The sequence below is a fragment of the Corapipo altera genome, unplaced genomic scaffold (assembly GCF_003945725.1).
Source record: "Corapipo altera isolate COAL_440 unplaced genomic scaffold, ASM394572v1 45, whole genome shotgun sequence".
Classification (NCBI taxonomy): Eukaryota; Metazoa; Chordata; class Aves; order Passeriformes; family Pipridae; genus Corapipo; species Corapipo altera.
The window spans coordinates 6,069,412-6,094,451 of record NW_020884877.1 but is presented as its reverse complement, the minus strand read 5'-3'; the positions used below and the strand labels follow the sequence as shown (position 1 = coordinate 6,094,451).

Below are 25,040 nucleotides of genomic sequence, written 5' to 3'. Positions count from 1 at the left end.
AAAGATTTTTGTGAGTCCTGGAGGTGCTAACCCTCCTGGAGAGGCTGCAGCACCAGAAACACTCTCACAACAAGAAGTGAACAAGGGGCTGTTCAGACTGACAAAAGATGCACATGGCACAGGTCCCAGAACTAAATGTCACATTTAATAAACTAATGGGAATGAAGAATACAAGGCCTCATCTACATAGGTTAGTTTTTTTTCTGCAAAATAGCTCATTTAATTTAATTGAATTTAAATATTATTATGCAATGCTGAAAGCAAGACGCATAAACTTGATTCATCTCCATCTACCTGAAGCACCCTGTTATATTCATGCTCAATTCTCACAAAAGCATAGGAAGCAAGAGCTGCCACAAACCCAGGAGATCTCTCTTTATCCAGTATATGATACCCAGAAAGTGCAACAGACCACAAGCTGAAAATATAACTGAACTGTCTCACTTCAGTGTCTAAATATAGCAAGGACTATCAAATTTAAAATCCCATTGCTTCATGCACAGAACAATGTTTTATTTTGTCACTTCTGTTAAGTGTTAATTACAAAGCTAAAAAAAATTTAAGTGAAATTTAATATATCTTAATGCTGAGGTCATCATATTACTCACATGAAATTAACAGGGTTATTTATTACTTGTATTAAAGGCAGTTTAATCATAGGATCAGTATAAACTGAACAAAAATGTTCTTTCTTTTTATTTTAATGAACTCCTGTGCTAAAGACCAATTTCTTCTTTTCATTACAAACTATTCTATAAAGTGAAAGGGAAAGAGGAAATTAACACAGCAGAGTCTCACCAAAAAAGGGAAAAAAAGACAGGAAAATCTTCTGGTGGCAAATTAAAGCACTGCTCCTGCTGGGAAGATAAATGATACAAAAGGGACATTTTAAGGAATCCTCTCATAAATATTCCAAAGTTTAGAACAGAAACTGACTGAACATCAAACTAAAAAGTAGTCTTCTCTTAGGTGTCTGCTCATGGCCATTGCCACAATCTTCTATGCCTTTCACTGACAGTGTAGAATTTTTCCTGGGTAAGGGGTACTATATTGTGCCTCTATTGTGATAACAAAAAGCACAAACCAACCAACCAACCACAAAAACAAACAAACAAACAAAACCCAAGCCAAAGCAATCAATCAAAAATAAAAGAGGTTACAAAAATAAAACCAATTCAAAGAACAGCTGAAGTGGAAACTGAGCTCCTGAAAATTTGCATTGGATTTCCTTCAGCATTGAATATTTGTTGCATACATTTGGGACAAGAAACATCCAGGCAATCAATCATGTGCCAGCAAGTTTTGTAAAAAGAGAAGGATGTGCATGTGGTGCCAGGACGTGGGAAGGAACACTGTCCACTGGTCTGTCCACCACCTTGTCTCTGTCCCGATACACTTCAAGCCAGATTTCTGTATCTGAGCCTCTTCCTGCAACAGCCCAGTATGAGGAACAGCTGCCAAGGACAGTAACACGAGCTGGAAACATCTGAAATACCTTACTGACACAAATTGCAGAAGGAACTGAATAAAATTCAGCCTAAGTTACAATTTCATGTTTTCAGTTACAAATATTTCTGGGGAAATACAGAGTCAGAGTGTTGTAGGATGTGTCCTGTGCATGAAGACCAGCTCAGAATAGGAGCAATGGAGGAACAGGGGGGAGAGGTCAGCTTTCAATATGCTTGTGCTAAAACAGAGTAACTAAAGTACCCAATTGGAACTTTAATTTGCAAGAAAAGTTCTGATCTGACTGTTTTCAGGTTCTGTTTTAGAAATTACTAAGGGACCTGGGCTATCAGAGAGAAACTGTGAGAGTGGTGGGTAAATAAGAGAATTATAAGAAGTAGGAAAGAAACAAGACTTTCCTTAATAAGAAATGGAAAAAGAAACAGCCTTTCCCAGTTTATGTCCAATTTTGGGCGGAAAACTCTTTAAAATAAACAAAAATTCAAGACAATGTCCATGTATTGGACTGTGTTTGACGTCAGTGCCTTATGACACTTCCCTGGCAGTGGATGCTCTGCTCTGCAATAGCCCTGTCCTCAGCTGCTTAGAGAATTGTGAAAAATGTTCCTTTGGGGATGACTCTGTCCCAGCTGAGGTATGAATTTCAGTGGAAATGCTACAAAAATCTATTTAGTCATTTTGCATTTACATAAACTGAGAAAAAGGACTTTCTCCTTGGGAATAAAGAGCTTTCACATCTGCATCAAGACAAAGAAACCCCAAAAAATGGAATATGAAAAGAACAGCAGACAAAGAGCAGCTCCTCTCCACGCATGCCTCAGCAGACTTCTGCGAGCATGCACGGACCAATATCCCTGTTAACAAAAACACTGCCATTAAATGCATTGACTTATTTCCCAGCAGCATCACAGATATTTCCTGTCCTCTCAAAAATCCCCAATCCATCCCTGTGTTGGCTGAAACATTCTTAACTATCTTACCACCTCCCAACAGCACCTATAGACACCCTGTCCTTCCATAACTGTCTGCTCCAACAGAGTAAGATCAGTTCCAGTAAAGAGGCTTGGATAAAAAGAAAAACATTAATGTCAACGTGAGATTATATAACAAATAGCTTCATTGTTCAACTTTTTTTACACTTCTTGTTATTTATGATTTGAAAACTTGTAAAGATCCTTGAACATCTTATTTTAATTTTCTAGAAAAATTTCTGCATGCACATGAGCAGGGTGGCTGGGTAAAACCAAGAAAATTTATTATCACTTGTTTATTCCTTTTGATTTTCCAACGATTTAATCATTTGATCTTGGAGGGAAAATAATGCTGAACCAATAACTGAAAAGCAAAGACCACAAGCATCCCTGAGTTCATGCATGCTTGCATCTGCACATGAATATATCGTGCAGACACAGAAATCACAATCTGTTTCCAAACAATTCTCAACCAAAAAAAATTCTAACTTCACAGGAAAACTGTTTGCAATGAATAATTCAACCATCTGCCAGGTCCAGCTGGGCCCCATCCCCTCTCTTCACATGGAGTATCTCCTTTTTTAGGTGTGATCACTGAACAGTAGCATTAATTTGACAGGTTGTGAAGCACAGTGTGCATGCTGGCCACCTGAGTGACCACTGACAACGGGGAGAGGGAGAGCCCTTCCTTGTGGGAAAGGAAAGCTCTGAAGAACAACTCTGTAAGTGACACAGTACATTATCCTACGATGTATGTGTGGGAACCAGTGAACATGACCAGAGTCCAGTCATCACACTTTGTGTGTGGTATCAACCAAAGTTTTAAGTCAAAAAAAACCCATTCTAAACTGTATTTCTGGTCATTGACACACTTTTGAAAAATGTTTTCTGTGTATTGTCATCACTCCACCTTATTTTCTTGGGTTTGGTAAATCCTATTCCTTTCCCTCCTCTGCAGAAACTCCCATACAACCCAGCACCATCAATGAAGCCTCTTCCTACATGAGACATGGCAACAGCAGAGTTCCACTAAACCACTGCAGTGCATCCATAAAAAGAGATAAACAGAGTCCTGAAAAATCATTCCGGTTCCTTAAACAAAGCACATTAAATTTTATTCTAATAAGGCCTCTCTCAAAAGAAAATATTTAATGCAGTGCACAATGGTAAAATTAATTGCCCAGGAAAAAACAAACAAACTGCACAAACCAGTCTTTGTCTATCCTGCCTGCTGACAAAGGCTGATCAGCAAGGAACAGACAGTTAATTGTTTTCCAGATCATTGTGGCAGGTCTCGGAGCATTTGCACCTCCATTTCCCTGGACCGTCAGTCCTGCTTATGCCCCATTAAACACACAGGCAGAGTCTATACTTGCCATGGAAAAACAAAAGAAAAAGGTAAGTTCAGTTGGCAATTTTCTCTAAGGGGAAAAAAGATTCTAATACATAGAACTGTTTTTATCAGAAATTATTTTCAAAGCACACCTTTTAAAGAATGTGACATTTGTATTGTTTTCAGAGGTGGTGAGGACAGGTTTGCCCAGCACTCAAGCTCCGTGTGCTGTGGAGCCCAGCGAGTGGAGCAGACATATAATTACAGACTCCCACTATGAGATTTAGGGTCAAACTTTTTCCCATTTTACTGTAAAAGGAATTAAGAAGTATAGCCCGTTCATACAAGAGACAGGCCAATATAAACAGATTTTATTTTATTTAAAAATCCTCTTAGACCTATTCATTCAAAAAGTACTTTGAAGTAAAAAGACATTTCTGAGGAATTAAAGGCAAGCAGCAAGCACTTGTGGATCCAGTTCCTTGACGTCATATTTATCAACAATATAAAAGGCTGAATCATAGTGTATCTTGAATATAAATCAATAAATAAGCTAAAATATTTTATATTGCTTTCCAGCAACATCTCCTTGTGCTCTCATTTGCACAAAAAATATAAATATTAAAAAGGAATACACCCTGGATTATACCAAGTCTATACATAGGAAGGAGGAGCCCCTTATCAACATTAAAATTGCAAACCCCTCCCCACACTGCGATTTCAAATATCCAGATGGATAGAGACAGTTAATTTTTTTAAACATCGAAAAGGCTAAATAGATTTCAATATTCTGCCTCTAGCATTGTCTCAAAAGGCAAATATTCAAAATGCAGCAAAAACATTTATTAAATCTGGCTTTTGCTTTTTCAGAAGCAAATAGTTTTAGCAAAGTAAGAAGCAGTTGCAGTCAGACAAAGCAGGTAAAAATAAAGTATTTTGTTGGCATTACCAGAATTATAACTCAAATCAATCCTTACATAGGCAAGGCAGAACTCCCTTCTCTTTCACTGGTTTTAGTGTTTGCACAGTCTCTTGACATTCAAGGTACATTTTCCCCCATCAGAGACAAATGTGAGAACAAACATTACTTAAAACAGTTATACAAGTGTTCCTGTCTACATCCAAAAGAGGCCTTTCACCTATTTAAATTGAAAAACTGTTTCTAAAGTACAAGGAGGCCTTGAAACGTCCCATGTGTACTCTTCAGTATATAATTACAAAGATAAGAGGTGACACATTCATTTTGGTAAGACTCCATTAAGCAGGCCTCTAAAGACAGAAAAATCTCTTATTTATGTGGTATTTGCTCTTTCAGAAAGACATCACACCATGTAACAAATCTACCCCAAAAAAATTCAGTCTAAAATAAGGCAATCAACTGGATTTGCAAACCCTCGTTCTGGTATTGTTACAGCTGGTATTTTATTACCATAACGTAATCACTTTCAAGTAATACAAACTACTCTGGAAGGAACCCAAGGGTTATTTCAGGGTATTTTTAATATTTCTGTTTTAATCAATATCAGTGTTTCCCTCCTTACCACAAGCTTATTTTTCGCTTGAAAAGTGTGTTATACTGTAAAAAAAACGAGATGAAAAGGAGGCAAGATTTGGCACACTGAATGGTTGGTCAAAGCTGTGATCACTCTTCACAACACTTCAGGTTCTCTGGAAGCAATTTGACATCCCCAACGTTATTCGCCATTTTATTCCTTATGAACACAAGCTGCAGAAATAACACAGGCTGCAGAAATAACACAGGCTGCAGAAATAACACAGGCTGCAGAAATAACTGCTGTGCACTGAACAAGAGTTGTGATTTAGTCTGGTTGCCAGAGTGCAATATTTAAGTCAGGCTTTGCAAAACTCTGCAGCTTGCTATCAGTTGTGCAGAGCATCTACAAAGGATGGGGAGTGAGGGGGCAGTGTCATGGCCCGAGAGGCACCATGTGACAGAAACTTCTGCTGCTGGAAGTCACACACAGCTGCTGCTCAGTCACCCGCAGAAGTGACATATGTCATACAACGAGCGGCAGCGCTCATCTGGAATGATGCCAGTTTGTGTCTCTACATCTGCATAAAGTATTCCTGTACCATATTGACCTCTCCTTCCCCCTGCCAGAAAACAGGCATCTTTAAACTTCCCTTGCAACTTTGCCATGCCCTCCCCAAGAGCAACACTTGGTCTGACAGGGACACGGGCAGTACTTAACAGTGTTGCTGAAAAGTGTCGGGAAGGGGACGGCTCAGCTTTGCCTGGGAACTCCCATGCTGCAGCTCCCTATCTAATGGCCTTGTCCTCTCCTGCGGGGAGGCAAGCCAAGGGCAGTGCACAAATCTTGCTGCTTCTCAAGGACAAGGACTAACAATCACCAGTACAAGCTGAATTGCCCTAGTTTTGTAAACAAAGTCCTCTTCAAGTGCCAACCTGTGCTAGCCACAACCGTGTTTAAAAAAGGAAACAGCAACAAAAAGCCCAGCATGGCATTGTAGTGATTGAAGGACAACTTCTTCACAGCCCGAGTCATGTGAAGGGCCTTGGTCATTTAACTGAAACATCTGGGCACGTGAAAGCCAGCGAGCGTAGCCTGCGCACCCACAGCAGTGGGGAAACACAGAGGGAGCAGTGGGGAAGTGCCTACCAGGTCATACGCTGCCAGGACCTTTTTCTGCACATCGGGCACGGTCCCCAGAGGCTCCAGGTAAGGAAAGGTGTCCTTCATGCAGAGGGTGACGGAGGGCGAGCTGTCACTGCTCACGAGCCGGGAGGACAGGGTGAGGATGCACTGCTTCAGGCTCGCGATGGGCGGCAGCCCGCACAGCTCCTTCACAGACACCATGGCATTCTGAGGGAAGGAAAAGAAACACTTTAGCACATGTTCTGCTTGCCACTCAGTTCCCCCTGCCCACCGGTGCCTTGTCAGCCCTTGCCATTTCTCCTCTCTGATGCGGGGCAGGGCTATCCTGCTGTCTGCTGTCCCTGGGGCCCCCATGGATGCCATCCCACACAGGAATTCCCTGCTAGCCCCATTCTCTGTCCCCACGAGTACTGCCACCTCCAGCTTTTCCCCAGACCCAGGCATCCCAACTGCCAGCTCTTCAGCTACATTGCATTGCAAATCCAGTCCTAACAGGGACAAGCTCTGGTCCCCAGTACATTAAACCTTCAGCCTAAAATGCTATTTCTCTTCCCCACTGCTTAGACCCCAATTGCTTTTGATGCTGTAATCACTTATTCTCCCATCATTATCATCCTCCAAGCAAGAACAAGTCTGACAGACCTTGTATTTCCCATGGGAAAGGCAAGAAGGAAAAACCACTTGGTTTTCAGCCTTGCATTACCACATCATAAAGAAACACAAACACTCTTTCCCCTTCATAGGTCACATGTAAGAAAATCAATACTGAATATACAGGTCAAACCAAACCAACATGCCAGGATTTATTTATTTATCAAGTCAGAGGATGTACAGCTGACATGCACCCACCCTTCCTGAGTCATATAAGGAGTGACCAAGATGCACAAAACCCAAGTAAAAGTACTATAACAACCCATACCTTGCAAATGTTCCTCCCACATCTTGTGGAAAAAGACCCATCAGACAATGCTTTTCTCATTGATCAAATACATTAGCTTGCAGTTAAATATAAAACTGTGTCTTAACACAGCACTCCCCAGAACATGATTTTTTATTGAAGTTTTGCTTGGTAGGCACATTAATGCTGTTTCTGAGTCACAGTCAGAGTTTTTTCATATATAAATGAACTATATAAAGTTCACATATAGTGCCTGACCCAGACAGAAGGTGGAGTCAGCAGTTCAAACTAGTTACTTTCAAGGCCTGAAAGAAAGAAAAGCTTGGGAAGAGTTTCCCATTCTTAAAAATATGCTGAGACTATTCCTTTGAGAGTGATTTAAAACTTATGTCATTTTGTAAACTTTTCCAGCTGTCAACATTTCATTTGCTTTAGACTCCATCCAGAAAAGCGGGGTCAATGAAGTGCTATGCGTTTTTCTCCTGTTTTCAAGAAAGAAAAAATGAATTGTTTCTGTATCTTTACCAAGGAGATAGTTACAGCTGATTGCAGCTATTTAATAAGGAGAAGTCATTGTTTAATGCTACTAAGTTTTGTTTCTAGGCAGTGCCTGAAGCTCTGAATTGAGCTGCCCCTTAATTAACCCACAGAGTTGCCCCCACCATGGAAGAGAGCACTGGGCAGACTGGTTCTCATTTGGCCTCGCTGCCACTTCACCTCCTGCCAGCCATGAAGGTCTCACCCGAGCAGTTGTGACAGCACTGGGCACCTGGGCCCCGATGCTGCCACCCACAGCAGGCTCTGCTACATGGAGCAGCATGGGTGGGTGGACAGAGTGCCAGGAGACACTCTGAGCCAAGACATGGCACCGGTGTCTGTGCCGGCACTCAGCCAGCCAAGACAACACAGCTATTTAGCAGGGAGGAAATTGCAATTTGAGTGGCATTCAGTGCCTATGTCAAACATCTGCAGCCCTTGGGCAAACAGTGGCAATGCACACTCGGGAAAACATGCTGCTCTTTGCACAGTGGGTTTCTGTGGTGTAGACAAGACCTTAGTGACACCATCCACTGACTGTTTCTTATACTCACCCAAAGAAAACTAAGAGCACAGCCCTCACACAGCTAGCAAAACAAAAGCTTGCTGACGTTTTCTAGAACCAACAAGGAAATGAAGTACTTGAGACTTGAGGTGGGGGGACACAAATGTACCTTCAGCTCAGCTTTTTCAGAAAAAAAACAACCAATAAAGGATATGTTTGGAGAGCACATACTGATTTTTAAAATGTTTCTGCCTAATCCTACATTTGCTTATTAATTAACACCTGTAACTATCAGCTTTCCAATGTCCACTTAAAGGCTGACAACAGCTGTGGGTCTGAAGCTTCACCAGCTTCAGTAAGCTTGTCCTACAAGCAGCTCACACCACGATCTTCACTTCCACATTCAGGACACCCCAGCACACACAATGGAAGCATCATACCTGCATATTTTCTCTCATGTCAGTAGCCTCTCGCAGTGGATGCACTGCCAGCTTAAAGATGTCATCAATAGTCTTGAGACCAGTGTTCCTCAGCATGGTGTACTCCCTTGCTTTCTTCCCTATCCTCACCGAGAGGCTGCGCTTCTGTGCCTTGCCGCCTCCACTGCGGTTGGTTATGGCAATGTGAACAAAGAGGGTAACGTGCTCCATGATATCACCAACAAAAGACCGCAGCGGTATGTGCCTGTATCCAGGCTGTAAGCACTCCAGAGGGATGGTATACTGTCCTATGAACTCATCCCCAATGTAGTCATCATCCAAAACAACAAAGCGGATCATGGCCAGCTCCGGCAGATTGATCTGGAACTCAAAGCTTTCATCAAAAATGGGGTTATCACTGTTTTGTTGAACAGTTTTAGTTCTTTGTTCGGTGCAGTCTGCAGGAATACCATGTATTTCTATGCAAACATAGGGGTCTATAACATCCCCTTTTGCACATGCACCCTTGGGCTTTGGAAAATTCTGACCACTGATTATTTTGACATGTAGGACCTGAGGAGAGACCCCCGGCACAATACCCTTGGTATTTGCACTGAAGTAAGACACTTCATCACGCATCACTGAAGGCCTGAGAACGTACCCACATCCCCCATTCTGTAGGAACCAACCAGTGTGTAGGTCCATCATGGGCCCCGGGGTCTGATAGTTCATTGCCACTATCTGGCAACCACAATTCCAAAAATCTTGAGGATTTAAGTTACTGGAGTCTATCCTCATTGCACTCGGGTACACCCTGGACAGAAACTTTTTGTTGTAGTTGACAAAATCTTCAGGGTATTCGTTTGCAATCCGACTGGCTTCTGCCTCACTGAAGGAGCACATTTCCCAATAATTTTGAAATTTCATGGATGTCTCAAAGTCTTTGTATTGGACAGATTTGCATAGGGACACCAAATCAGACAATTCCCTGCAGAGCCAGATCAGCTTTGGTTCCCTTGAGAAGTCCTCTGACAGTCTTCGGGATATTTCAGCCTCTTCATCTTCATCCGTGACTTCTCCTTCTAATATATCCTGGTCGCGGGGCAGTTTCTTCCCCTTCACAATGATCTTCATTTTCAGTTTCTCAGGTGATGGGAGGTAGACTTCTGAGGATAAAGGTGCCTCTGTGTATAGTTTGTTTCCAAAGATTCTTTTCATGTGTTGTACCACTACCTTCTGCTGTTGCACGGAGCAATGGTTCCCCAAGCAGAGAATAAGTGGGTATTCTGAAGCAAAGAAGGCCAATTTGTTTATTACCTCAATAACATTTCGAAAGGCGAGAGGAGATGTCATGTTGTTGCGGTTACAAATAATGGGTTCATTATCTGGGCCGTCACAGACGTCTAGTTCAATACTCCGACAACTCATCTTTAAAGCCCTGACATAACCATTGATATCAGCTGGCCCTCTGAGCTGGTCTTCTATTAGATATGTATTGTGGGATGCATTGATGTAGTAATGTGACAAAGGCTGTGTCATGTCTTGGACAATTTTTTTGTGCTCTGGGTCAAAAATATCACATTCTGGGGACAACAAGTACTGAGTAAATCCATCAATTGCAAGAAAACCTTTCAACCGCCCTTCTTCAGAAAGCTCATACCTACGTATAATATCTAGACACATTTCTTCTGTTATGTGGGTCACTCCTTGCTCAGCCTCTAAAAACAGCATGAGGTCATTGGCATCCAGGTACTCTTTGTTTTTGGATATCTGCACAAGTAAAAAATACACTTCAGGTCTTGTGCAAAGTTCACTGAACGCTTCACAAAACTCCTCTCTCGTTACTCGTGTTGTTAGTTTCTCTTTGCTCTTCTGAATTTCCTTAAATTTTAATCTAATCTTTGACTCTTTTAAGGTGGGGTTAAGCTTCTTTATTAGCTCCACAGACGTATCTTCTAACATTATGCCATTGCCATCAACATCTGCTGCATCAAATACAGTTTTTAGCCAGGCAAACCGTGGGGTATCATGGCTGCTTTCCATCAAGTCCAGGGGTTGTTTGCTACGAGAAACCAAGTACCTTAATCCTGATACCCAAATATTGGCCACATCAGCTGAATTGGCAACCAAGTCAAGGGACTCATAGTTCTCACCATGAATCACCGACAGCGCACAGTCCTCAGAAATCTGATCTGCAAGTCCATTATTCCTGAACGTTTCTGTGTTCTTCCCTAGTCTGATTTCTTTTATAGCAGAAATATCAAGCTTGGCTTTGTCAAGATCCTTCTTGGAAGGCTCCCAACGAAGAGCCTGCAGGTCAGGATCCAGAGTAAAAAAACGGTTATAAATCCGGGAATTTGGACGAACTTTCTTCAGTTCACACCCAGCCTGCATAAAGCTGATACAGTCGCTGGCACTGCTTATTTTCTTCTCTGATGGCATGCTGCTGAAGGACACTGTTTTCTTTCTTCCACATTTTTGGTTTGAAGGATCCTGTAGAACGATTATATATTAAAAAAAAATTAGTTTTTCTTCAGTCATTCCATGAGTGCATATATAATAGAAAAGATACATTTATGTAAAGATAATGTTCTTCTGAACCTCAAAACACAACATATTATCCCTTCCCACAATTCAGTTCCCTGAATTTATGCTGAGCTATAAAATATTCTGAGCTGTAGAGCAACTTGATTGACTGCAGCATTAGAGATAGCAAGTTTTCATGAGTGATATTTGTAGCTATTAAACTGCTTTCCAGATCTCATCAACTTGCTACAGCTGTGAGGAGGCAGTACCCAGTTGTGTCATGTACATTTTCAGAGCAGAACTATATGAAAAGATGGGTTTGATGGGAAGCTCAAGCACCTGGTTAAGGTCTGCATTACCAAAATTTGGAGGATTCCACTGGGATTTAAGAGATATCACAAATAAAGGAGGAACTCTGGGATTAAAAGGCATGAACAAAGAGTCTCGGACTATGTGGGAGAAGGAGAAGTTGTCTCTGAAACCCTGTTGGGAGCCTGGGATGAGTCAGCATGCCAGTGGGACACATGTGACAACTGGTGCTCAGCAGATGACTGTCCTGCCTCAGTTTTGCCTCTTCTCAGCAACCTTGGGCATCTGAAGCAACACTAAAATGAATCAAAATGACAGTCATGGGTCAGACCCCTGAGATACACATCTAGGAGAGTCTGGGTCCTCTTGCCAGTATATTTGAGTGTTCTTTGGCAAAGGGAGTTCTCACAAGGCTGAGAAGCCCATCTCTGCTGCATGCTTAATTGCACAGCTCATGTGGGAGCCCCACACACAGGTCTGCTCAGCTAAAAGTACTTTACACTCTTGTCCCCTCGTTTATTTTGAACCACAAAGCATTGTAGGAAAATGGACAACAAGACAAGAAATATATTCTAACTCCTCTTGAGAAAATACTCAGCCAGACATGTGACTGTCTTTTCAGTATCAACTAACTACTTGCTGCTGGATGCAAACACAGCTGCCTGCAATTTTAGTGCAGCAACTAAATTTAAACCTTTTTCCACATATGATCAATTCAAAACATTTCTCAATAATTATAAATTGTAAATAATTCTTTTTTTCTCTGCGTGATTTCCATCTCCTCTACTTCATTAGTATATAAACTATCCAACAGCTACCAAAAATATTTTTAAAACAACATTCAAGGCTGTAATTAATCATGAAAGACTTGTTAAAATTGCTTTTCCTCCTATTTCCCTAACCAGCAGCAATACTTCTCCAATTCTCTGCCTTCTGCTGTTGAAGGGACTTCAGCTGCCTGGATTTTGAGTAGAAAAGGAGTCCCAAGGCAAGGAAGTGCTGATGCTGGGTATAGGCACACAGCCCTGCTGCCTCAGGCCCAGCCATGAGATGTGCACCAGGGACCAGCTTCCTAACAACCCCTGGGGAGCTGCTTTGAGACACCAAAACCCCTGACTGCCAAACCCTCTGCAGACTGGACTACCCTTCCCTTCTCCAGGAGCTGGTTTTCCTCAGCTCCAATTTATGTGCTGTGTCACTTGACCTTCCCCAAGTTTTATACTCCTCTGCAAACTCAAAATAAACCCCTGCTCCAGTAGTGCCCTCCATCTCTGTCCTCTGCTGCTCTGTGTTTTCTGTGTCAAGCAGGACCCTGTGTAGCTCTCCAAGCCACCAAGGACATCAGTCTTGATGTTCACAAGACCCTCTCCACTCTTTGCATGTTTGTATAGATACTTTCAGCAAATCAATCAGTATGAATGTTTCTACAAAGCTGATACTGTCATACACTCACTTCATTCAATAATATCCAATATATTTCCAAGCCCCCCATCCCCACCTCCTCAAACTGGATTTAAAGGTATGTGATCTGCTGGGAATAAAATAAAAACCTCTAAAGTTCTTACGCTAAAAATTTTTCATTAAACTAATACAGAGACTTCTAGGGACAAGAAAAATTATTTAGTACTTATTATGAGAATGGGTCTTAAAAAAAGAACAAAGTCAACAAAGCGAGTGTCTCAGGTCAGCTACTGTTTTAATTACAGTTTTCTGCTAAACTATTCTGTTTATGCATTAATATACTGTGTTTTAATACATGGTTTTGGCCATGAAAATCCTCAGGTAATAGATGCTAATGAATACAAACGAATGTAGCCAATAGGTTCTCGAAGAGCCTCTTCTTTTTTATTTCTTCATGATTACAGGAGCAATATTTAGATTTAAGATTGATGATTAATTTTGATTATTTTTCTCATATGGGGAGATGTATTAATGGCCTTGGAATCTGCAGTGCCTCATTCCTTGACAGAGGTTCCTCAGAGCCAGACTTAAAAATCTCATCAGAGCAGCCTGATTTAGCTACAGGTCTGATATTTTGTCTTAACTAGGGATGTGTGAATTATTACGTAACTATTTTTTTTTTTTCAGAAAATAAAAGCCATTTATTTTTAGTTCTAAGATACCTATGCCTTTTGATCAAAATAAGTCAGGGAATTAATCAGTTATTAAGGTGGGAAAAAAACTAATTGGCCTCTGATATGGTTTGAAGCTGGCTCCCTGCCAAGTCTCCAAACCTTACCACCAGAAGTCCCCCCCCCCCCAAACCTCAGGGAGAAGAGGGAGAAAAACAACGAACTAAGAAAAACCCGAAACGAGAGAGACAGCTAAAGTGATATATATAAATATATTTACACTTATATATACAATTTAAAATATATAGAATTTTCACAAGGGAAGGGGAAGGGGAAAGGGAACAAAACCAAAATAAAATATATATATATATCCCAAATCAGTAGCCCGAGATCTAGTAACTAAAGAGTTAGCAAAGGAAATATATCACCACTCTCCTTGGGACAACTGAGAGTTGCTCCGGGACGATCGCCGGCAACCTCCGTCTCCCAAGGTCGACAAGGCCTTACCAGGCCTCGCTCCCCAACACGGCAGACTCAACAGCAGGGAACCTGCACCTCCAAGCCACCGGAAGGAAAGAGAGCAAAGACCTCTCCTCCTTTCTTCTTATAATCTGTCTTACGTAAAAATCGTAGGGAATACTGGGTAAATCTGGACCCTTCCTTGGTTACAAACTGGTCACCAAGGAAGGCCTAGCCCAAACCACCACAGCCTCATAGAAAAATGACAAAAGTTGCCTTTAAACATTCTGTCTTAACCTCTCAGGGATTTTGGAGAGAATTAGATTATCCTCTGTGTCCTCTTTCCCTGCCTTTATTTTTGATGGATACTTCTGGTTTTGTACTTAGTGGTATGTAAGGAACATCAGAATTGTACAGCAGCAGCTCTTCATCTCAGAGTAGGACTCCCCCTATATCTCTCAATCAAATTAACAGACTTCAAGCTTAATCCACAGACTAATTGCCTAAAATTAACAAGATTTAGGTACTATTGACACTGATGGGATTATTTTAACCAATGCTAATAATCTCCTCTATCTACTGTATAGCACACACAAACCCTGCAAAACTGGAACTGCTACCTGAGCTTATTACTGCATCAGCTATTCCCCTCTTGGTCTCTACAGACTAGGAGCCCCTGGAGAGATGCTCAGTCTTTCAAACTGAGAGCTGTTAATTTAGATATAATGTGACAGTTTTCATTGACAATTATCAAGAAATCAATTATTCCAGTCTTGCAATAAACTCAAAAGCTGTTTCTGTAAGCTCAAGTGCTGGCTGTCTTCTCGGCCTGACAACCCAGGCACTTGCCTCTGTTCTACCATATTGACAATGCCTGAACAAGCATCTCCAGATCCTGATACCATACTTTAGCCAGACCACACGCTTCCACATCCAAGGGATCACCCTGGGGAGCAGAGGAGTGTTTTCTTCAAGAAGTGCCCCCCAACACTGAGTCCCACTTCCATCAGTGGAGAAGACGATCTAGATACCCTGTGTCTCCCCACTGATCTTATGCTGAGCTTGGTTCAGCTGAGACTCCAGACTTAGGTTTCTAATTTTAGTGTAGCTATTGTTTTCCTTAAGTCTCTACCTTAATCCAGTTTCAACACAATGCTCTTCTAGGACAAGACATTCAGCTAAGAATACTGTGCTGCAGTGTCTCCAGTGGTTAAACGTGCTGCTCTGCTTTCCCTTTCACTGGATACTAAGAACAGGAACAAGTACAGCAACCTGGCAAATTAAAAGCAGCCATCATCTGAATAAATAGGAAATCTGCTTTCTTGTGCTACCCGCCAAAAACATTTACACTGCAAATTACCAAAAAAACTCTCCTCAGAGTTCACCCACCAAAAAGCACTTGTTCCCGTTCATTAGCCAAAGCAATCAGAAAGCACAACGAGATGTACCCCTGAATCTCGGAGGTGAAAAGTCCATCAAAATTGATTTTGCCACACAGTAACTGACTTAAGACTGCCCTTTACCCTCAGTCAGCTTTACTGACAGAACTGGATTTATTGTCGCAGTGAAAGATGGAAAGTTTGCAAAAAAAAAAAGAAATTTACATCAGTGTAAAAACAAGGAACTAACTTGTAGATTTTCCACCACAAGACCTTTTGTACCAGAGATAACCTAGCTCTGCATAAAACACTGTTACTGGAAACAAACACAACAAGTTTGCTTACAGTGTGCATGTACAAAAAAAAAAAACAAAACACTTATGAGTGAAACCTTGCATTTCCAAGGCAAGACACTTCTTTCAAAGTGACTCAAACTATGGTTTCCTTCATTCTTTGGTCATCCCCCATAAGGTGATCAAACAGGATGACTCCATCTCCTTCCTGCTCCTGAGCCTACATGATGTCCATTATGTAAAGTACCTAAGGACCTCACCACAAGACCACATCAACATGCTCTCATATTTCAGAATATACACAGCTGCTCTGAAATCAGTTAATACCAAGGAGATGTATCTCTGTGCTGGCCTGACTGCATCCTAACATTTTCTAAATGTTTCTAAAGGAGGGATTCAGAGTTCCAGTCTAAGCATGCTCCCAAAATAGGAGAAGCTCTCCTGTTGAACACATCATCCTCGTCAGAGGGACTGGATGTGTAAACAGTGGGATCAGTAAGCCATCAGCAGTTGTGGGAAAACTCCACCCCATCCACCCTGACCTCTGACTGCTCAAACTTCTGCTGTTTAAATCAAAGAGCTAACAGAAATAAATAAGTGGGATTAAAAAAAATATGAATAAACATGCTCTCCACCTCATCCCAGCCTCTTTGTCAAAACTATAGGACATAAATTGCTGATTTGAAGTTAGGAAATAGGGTAGTAATAAGAGCTGGATAGAAACCCTGCACAGAAAGGTCAAGTTCATGAATTATAAATTATTATTTGTCTGAAATCAAGATACCTGAAAGGCATCTAAAGCATTGATGGTGTTCCAGGATTCTACTAAGGAGGATAAGAAAGGCAAAAGTTATCACCTACCCAAAGACACCAAAAACCCCTAAAGAGCCACAGGGCTTCTGTGAAAGAATATGAAATTTAGTAATGACGCTGAGAGATAAACTTGTTAAGTGTGATTAAGAGCCATTTCCCCAAAAAACAATTCACATTGTCACCAGTGAAATCACCGTTGCTGAAATGGAAGCTTTATTCAAGTTCTTTGACATTTCCCATGAACCTAGCATTGAGAAATCAATAACAGACAGCTTAGTCTGTTGTTAGGTTGTGATAAACAGTGCATCTTAAAAGCTATCTGCTCTGGAAACTCCAGATGATCCAGTTAATTGGACAACTGATCACCTGATTTTTTTTTTTCCCCTAAGAGAAACTAATTAGTTCCACAGGTTAATTTTTTTTTAATCCTTCCAGATATTTCAGTTAAACACAGAATCACAAGCCCCTGAAAATCTTATAGCTTTACAGTACTTGTGGTGGGAAAATGTACCTTTAAACAGTAAATAAAGAAATCAGTGAGTCACTAATGGCACTCAAAGCACTGTATAGCAGGTCGACAAATGATAGTGTAATTTTTCTAAAACAAAGTAAGCCAGAACAGGGAATATTTATATAAAATCATCCAAGAGAATACAGGAAGTCAAAGCTTGTGCCAGGGCTGCAACTGGATCTCATACATGTGTGAGGCTTAATCTGTTTGATCAGAGATGCAACCGAAAGCTTGAATCCACAGTACCAATACGTGATACTACAGGTAGCAATAATCACTGGAAACTGGTATTCATTGTTAGCACACTGAGCTTTCTTCTGTAAATCTCAGCCATGGTCTGGGCATCCTCAGAGAGTATCCCAATCTGCCCATTTTGCAGATTTTACTGATTTTCCTCTCAGCCTCTGCTATTGCAACAAATTAATGAGCTAAACTGCCTCTAATCTTTCTCGGCAAGGCCTCTAAGATCTAAATATTGCATATCCACTGTGACAAATCACAGGACAAGAAAGAAAGGTTGCCTCCTCAAAATTCATCCAGGCTGAGAACTCATGGCACAAAGCAGCTACCTCTGCACAGGGGCTGAACAATCAAACCACTTAATCCCTGGTGCAGCAGCCACAGGGATGCTGCCAGTCACATTTGGGCCAACCACACAGCTCAAAAGATGGCAAGAGCAGATGTTAATGCTGTGGGATCAACCTCAGTAGCCTCTTCAAGGAAAAACTCCTACTAATTCAGGCATTTGTGCACATGTGGAATAAAGATTGGATCCAAAATTTAACACACGCACACACTCTTAAAAGCTGAGGTACACACGTAATGGAATAAACAGAAAATTTCAGGCAGACCAAAAATACAACATGGACAGACACATGAGAAACAGCTTCAGAACACAGTGTCCAACAATTTCCCAAATACCAATATAGTCAGGCCAGCATGTCTGTGAATCCAGCTGGTTGTCACCAACCAGCAGTTTAACTCGAGCACAAGCTCCGTGCAGATGCCGGAGCACCATCGCCATTCATGGGAGAGCAACGACTCCCACACGGGGGAAAGAGAAGTGTTACAGGGAACAGTCACATCTGCATTTACAGGGGGCTTTCCTCAACTCCCCAGGACTACCCAGATGCCGGGTATGAGTAGTGCACTGTGGGAGCCCAAACCCAGCTTTCAGCAAAGGAAAACAAGAGCTGACAAAAACCTCGTGATCTGAAGGAGCTGGACCCTTCTCACAAGATCTGTTAAAGTTCTACCTCATGGACCAAGCCTGGCTCCAGCAGAAATCAGAAAAGACTTTTGAGATGATTGTATCAAACCATGTCTAAACCCCTGTAATCCCTCTATCCCCCATGTAATCCTACTAGAAGAAAAATTAACTATTTAGAAATTGCAGTAAAAACTTGTGTAATTCCATAATTAACATAACTCGTCCCCTTCATTAACGTGTCCAGCCTCAGATACCTTTAAAATCGTGTTCTCGTGTTCAATAAACTATTCCAGTTCCCCCATACTGGAATCGTGTTTAGTTTTTATTTTTCAGACCACCACTGTGCACTGTCACCAAGGCCTACAATAATAACTTTACAGTAACCTTCTCATCAAGTTACACTGCAAAATGGGTACTGTGAGGGCAAGAAAACTGAGTCAAGACAATCACTTCACTATTCTGGGATGCTGAACAGTCCCCTCTGGAGAAGTTCAACAAGAGGCAAAACTATAATGGCTTGTCTCCTTTCTTGTTTTGCTCCATTACTAAAAATCACTTTCAAGTACTGCAGTATAAGGCTGGAGAGAAATAGAGAGAAATTCTGGAGCAGATCTTTAAGAAAAACACCTGAACCAAAATTATTTGATGTTCAAGGAATGCTTTGCTATGTATTTGCTTTTTTTCCTTTTTTTTTTTTTAATCATTAGCATTACTGAATTTATTCAATTTTACCTTGAAGAAAATTTACCTTTGCAGTTTAAATGAAAAATTAGAGCAAAAGGAAAAATGAGCAGCACATAAAGACTCCATCTGAAATTGCTTTTTGGAAATTAAAACCACACAAAGCAAGAAGGGTTTATTTTCTGGTGTGATATGACACTGAAGTTACTACTTCTCCCTTTTTTTTATAATTGAGGCCATGAAGCCAAAGTCAAAAAGCTTCCAAGAGCACAAGAACACGAATGCCTGTACTGAGGCTACCACTTCACAGCTCCTTCCACCATCGTTACTGTAGTTTCACTCAACTGGTTTCCACAAGGATTGTCCTTATATATAGGTGTCAATACCTACCCCTTTATGTATAAAGCAACATTTTACAGCCAGAAATAAATTCCTTCATGACACTTCAATACATAAGCACAATGTCTCCACATACCCTATGGAAGACCCCACTTGATGCAGAAGATTTTTTCATGGATACTCTTCATTCTCTCTGTAGGAAAAAACTCCTTCACGTACGACAGCCCAAGTGCCAGATCTACTTCCAGCTGGGAGGAGGCTTTTAGTTTGTAAGGGGCTGACACAGCCCACTGGATGTAATATCTCCAACCACTGCCACTCCCAAACGCTCTATCATTTCCAAGTACTTGGGTTGCTAACAGCCTCTAATGCTTATGAGTCTGCAAGGGCACCTTGGACGTGAATTCAATTTATCCCCCTGCTCTAAGGGAATATAAAGCTGAGAACGACAGAAAGACACTTTCTGTCTTCAAGCAGAAGTAGCAGCAGCAAACCCTGGGACAAGGAGATCTTGGCTGCAGCATTCCCAGAAAAGCTCCACTGTACAACCCCTCATTCCTTTACAGAATTTCCTTTGATTGCATCTGAGGCAAAAATTAAGAGAATAAGAGAATTCCAGTAGTAACTCAGGAGGAAAAGCCAAATGAGTTTAGAAAGACCTGGCTAAGGAAAAACATGTCCCACTGGTACTCCCCTTTGTTACACCTCTAAATGCTGGATTGGCAGCATATCTGTGAGCCAGTATTTTTCACTCTCAAAATAATGGAAAAGCTGAAACAAGATTTGATCAAGAATAAAAGAAATTATTAGAATTAACTATTTCCACCATTACAGAAAACAGAGTTTGTCAGACTAACCTGATACCTCTGCATTTACGATATTAAAAGTTTGGTTGATACACATAATAAAGTCACTGTAATATACTTAGTCTCTGTAATATATTATGCTTTCTGCAATGCATTTGATTTAGTACTGAATGACATTTTGACTAAGAAGATATAACAATAAAAATAAACTCAGAAGACATGAAATGGATCAAACACAAGATAAATGATAACTCTCAAATGCAGCAGTAAATGTGAAACACTTATCATGTAGATATGTGTCAAATGGGATTCTATGGGGACCCATTCTTAGCCCAGTGCTATTCAGCATTTTAGAGTAACCTGGAAGAAAACATAAAATCAATATACATGGAGCCTGGAGATGACACAAAGCCAAGTTTGAACAGTGATGAATAACAAAGAATACGAGACAACGATAAAAAGTGAAAAGACTGCTTGACAAGCAATATATAAAAAAATAAGTATGTTCCAATAAGGAACAGAATATGAGGTCATACATCTAAAAACACAAGGGGCAGGCCCTATTTACAGGACTCTGATGCAGGAGACAAAAACTTGGAGAGAAAAAGCCAACTTCATCATCACAGATGATCAGCATAGAAAATAACAAAAAGATCACATACAAAATAGTATACTTGGTTGTATAAACATAGTACCTACTCAGGATAGAAAGGTTCTTATATCTTCATATTTGTCCATCATGTGATGCTCTCAGTTTAGAATTACCTTGATAAGTGGAAGGCTCAGAAGAGGCACAAGAATCAGGAAGATTTTAGAAAACATATTCAAGTAAGAGATTACAGATTCTTTTAGCTTAATACACACATTGTCTGTATTAATAAAAATGAATTATTAAATTAAGAATAACAGAAATTGCATTAATATAAGGAATAACTAAAAAAAGACATTTCTCATGCCCTAATAAAGGCATATCTGGGCACTTTTATTCAGAATGCAATGGTTTCAGTTGAGTAGTTTAATTAAATAGTGAATCAATGTATTTTAAAAAGTCCTTCAAATTACATCTCCTTATGGATCCCCTAGAGATTCAAAATGTAGGACTGACGTCACAGATTTTAGATCACAGAATATTCTGAGTTGGAAGGGACCCACAAGGATCATCAAGTCCAAATGAATTATTAAGATGGTTATATAAAGATCAGTACTGTCAGGTGATACATCCTTTCAATACCTGGAAATTGACACATTCAAAATAAAGCTAAGACTTAAAAAAAAAAAAAAGAAAAGAAAAGAAAAGCAAAACCCACAATGGTCACAATGTCCCAAGGATGGCAGGAGAGTTTCCAGCACTAAAAAGACATTCACCAGCACCTGATTCCTTCAAAAGAATGTCCCATGAGATCAAGTGTGGTTTCATTTAAGCCTCATACAATGGAGAGCAGGTCAGGTTTCAGTGGTATCTTTTGGCCTCATTATTTAGGTGTTGGCTCAAAAATTCACTGCTGTATTTTTCGAAAGAAAGCCCTTGAATGTGACTGTACCTTCTGGTCTGGCATCATGGCACTGGAGATTACCAGGCACTGGGGGTCCAAACTAGGATGACCAATTTAATTTCATTCTGAATCTTGCAACAATCCTCCAGGAATAAAATGTGTAATCCAATAAGCCACACAAGCCTCAATAGGCTAATCACATTATTTTAAGCCCTTTTTAATCAACTTAAATTATTTCTTCATTAATCCCATTTATGCCGATTCAGATCAACCCCAATCCTTAAAAAAAAAATCAATAAAATAAGGTAATGAAACTGGTTTAATGGGAATTTTTTTAAAATTCCAACTGTTATTCATAATTGAATTATTAAATAGGTTGAGATAAAATACATAAAGCCAAATATAAAGTATATGGGCAAGACAGAGTACAGTTTTACCTGCCTATAATGCACTTGAGGGTGAAATTTTGCCTCTAGCATGCTATGAAAAGGCCCCATCTTTCTCTGAGAGAGAAAAGCAACTTTGAGCATATCCAACAAATGCATCAGCTCCTCTGAGAAAACTGTTTATCAACTCAGGAAAGCGCCCTTGAGGTGTAGGAGTTTGTACAGCTGGTGTGCAGGCTCTGTGGGGGTACAGGCACCACCTCCACAGGAACCCACCAGACAGATCCTTGTGGCAGCCCCAGTGCTCCCCAGCTCACCCAGCGTGGGTGGATGTGTCATCCACCTCCCTGCACACATGGCATGCCTGTCCCATTTGTGCTTTACTAGCCCTTATCACCAAGCTTCATCACAAAACAAGGGTTAGGGAAGACTTGCTGATCACTCCTCTCTACGAAGTGTACATAGGGGCACTGAGATGTGCCTGTACATACACACAGACTCAAAAGTTCCTGAAGTATTTTACTCCCACCTACAGTTTTTCAGCAACTATGAGCACAATGCATACCAGCTCCCTCACAAGCAAAACACAGATTTCCCCATTAATATCAAGGAAAAAAGTATTCAAGAGACAGCTGTGGTAGCCTCATTAAATCATATCATGTGACTCTCCTACATAGGTGTATTCCAAATTTTTACCAATACTGAATGTTTGCATTACTCATCAAAATAAGGAGTAAATTATGCAGGTTACAAGCATTTTGAAAAGATGCAAACTGCAGCATCATAAACACGTGATTTATTTAAAGAATGACTGATTTGCTACGGTGATGTGCTAAAATTTTTAGTCACATTTCTTCAAAAGTATCCACCTTCAAGGGCACAGCTCTCCTACTTCCCAGAGCCCAAGTCTTAGGGAGAGAAAAATCATTTACTTGTTTAGGTTTGGGTTTTTTTCAAGAAATAAAGGAATGCAACTACAATACAGTTTTACTCTGTTCATATATATATTTGCTAAATAAGTATAAATTCTTTTCCTTAGAAGTAAATTAGCTGCATGTCTGAATATTACAATCCCTCAGGTTTCACGCAGCACATGCGTTTTTACCAACCTGGTGTAATTGCTTCCATCCAGTTATATTTAAACATTATGAATTAGTGGCTACAGGGATATTAAAAAATATCTGAAATCTAACCACGATATAATTATACTGTAACTGCAGCTTGGTACTTATGTATGTGAAGAAGATAACACCTTAAATAGCCAGTAGTTTTATACACTTTCAACATCTATAAGACACTCAGCAAGAAGAAAAATGTTGGATTTGCAACCAGAAAAGTGGGAACCACCCGGGTTCTAGTTCTGCTCACAACCCCAGGAAGACCCCTTAAGAAACACTCTGTGCTCTGGAGTTCTCTCACAGTTTCCATAAGACTAAGAAAGTGTTTCCGATGCACAAATCTCAGTACCTTCAGAAAAAAGGCAATTTCTGTCAGGGTCTCCATCCTTCCCCTCACCTGGGGGTGACATGCATGGTGGAAAAAGGGGCATGTAGCAGCAGGGACAGGAGTGGTTTGGGAAGATTCTTGTTTTAAGAAGTCCAAGTTTTGTATTTGCCTTCTTGAGGACGAAAAGCCACAGACCCCACTGCTAAACCACAAGCTTCCCTTATCTTGCACAGTTATCATTAACACCACCACCACTCTCCCCACAGTAATTTGAGAGGGACCAGAAGGTATCCCTTAAATACTGGCCATGTTTAATTTTGCAAGTGTGAACAAGTGGTAGCAGGAGAGTGGCATTAGTGAGCACTAGGAACCACTTCTCCATGCACAACAATAAGGTCAGAACCCACAGTCCATTCAGTTGGCTCTCTAAAATAGATTATGATTTGCAACAACTGTGTGATTGAGCTGTTGCTCATTTTAAGCTTTAACCTTACAAACACTTACACACACGTTTAGTCCCCATGGCCACAGTGTTCATTTGTTAATATCCTATTTAGATTAAAATAGGTGTGACTGTGCATTCCTTCATCTAACATCTCCGGAAGTCCTTCGAGTCCTCTGGCTTTTCAAGACTTTTAAAGCTAATCCCTCCCACCAGGGAAACACAGATTCTAAATTCAACGGTGTGGTTTTTACAGAAGCAGATACAGTAAAAAGATAATTTTTTTTCTTCTTTTTTCTTCTTATTTTTTTCAGTTCCTTTAGGTGGATGTATGGGCAACGAATGCTCCCCAACACATTGCTGAAAGGTAAATAAAGGGTAAAAGAATACAGTGCTATTCAGCTGCAGGATTTGGCTAACTCTTTTTTCAAGAGACCAAAGGTGAGCAAGAAAGAACCCTGGCCTGGAGCCAGCAGCAGTAGGTGCCCTGGGCCCAGGGGAGTACACTCATTCTCAGGCTGAACTGCTCCAAATCCAGCATACTTAGGAGAAATCAACTTTTCAGCTCCATTTTTACAGATGACACTATTTTTTTTCTAGTTGGTGGCCTCAGGAAAATCATATTGTTGTAAATATGCCATTTAAGATTAATTTTTTCACGTATCTGTCTTTAAATGGAAGACTAAAAAGGACAATAATTTAGAAGTTATACAGTGTTCAGAAAATTATAGAAATCATTTGCTCTGCTTGTCAGCTTTCCATGTCAAAGCTCTTAATGAAATTTCTGGTCTTAACCCTAAAGCAAAGCTTTATGCAATGAAGGGCTAACATATTTTATATCTGTTTAATTATAATAATGAAGACTTTGGTAATGCATTTAAAAGAACTACAGTCTAATCAGGGCTGTATCCAGAGAACTGCTTTGTTGTACCCAGGAGAATTTGTCTGCATAATTAAGTCTCCTCTCTCAGACACAGAACATAGCTACTCTTTCATCTGAACTACCTTACGTAATTGCACACCAGCTCTACTTACTGCATACAGTACACATGGTTTCCAGTGCAGTTTCTAACACTGTCATCATGCTTCCTAAAGCAAAGATACAG

General features: G+C 40.6%; 1 protein-coding gene across 1 annotated transcript in view; it reads right to left on the bottom strand.

Annotated features, from left to right (window-relative positions):
* PLCL1 (phospholipase C like 1 (inactive)) overlaps positions 1 to 25,040 on the bottom strand; it is a 195,708-nt gene that overhangs the window by 32,880 nt on the left and 137,788 nt on the right. Inside the window, exons 2-3 of the mRNA XM_027636654.1 lie at positions 8,791 to 11,262; positions 6,414 to 6,617 (exon numbers count right to left, since the gene is read on the bottom strand). Coding sequence (XP_027492455.1) covers positions 6,414 to 6,617; positions 8,791 to 11,262 — 2,676 coding nt within the window. The remainder of the gene's footprint in view (positions 1 to 6,413; positions 6,618 to 8,790; positions 11,263 to 25,040) is intronic.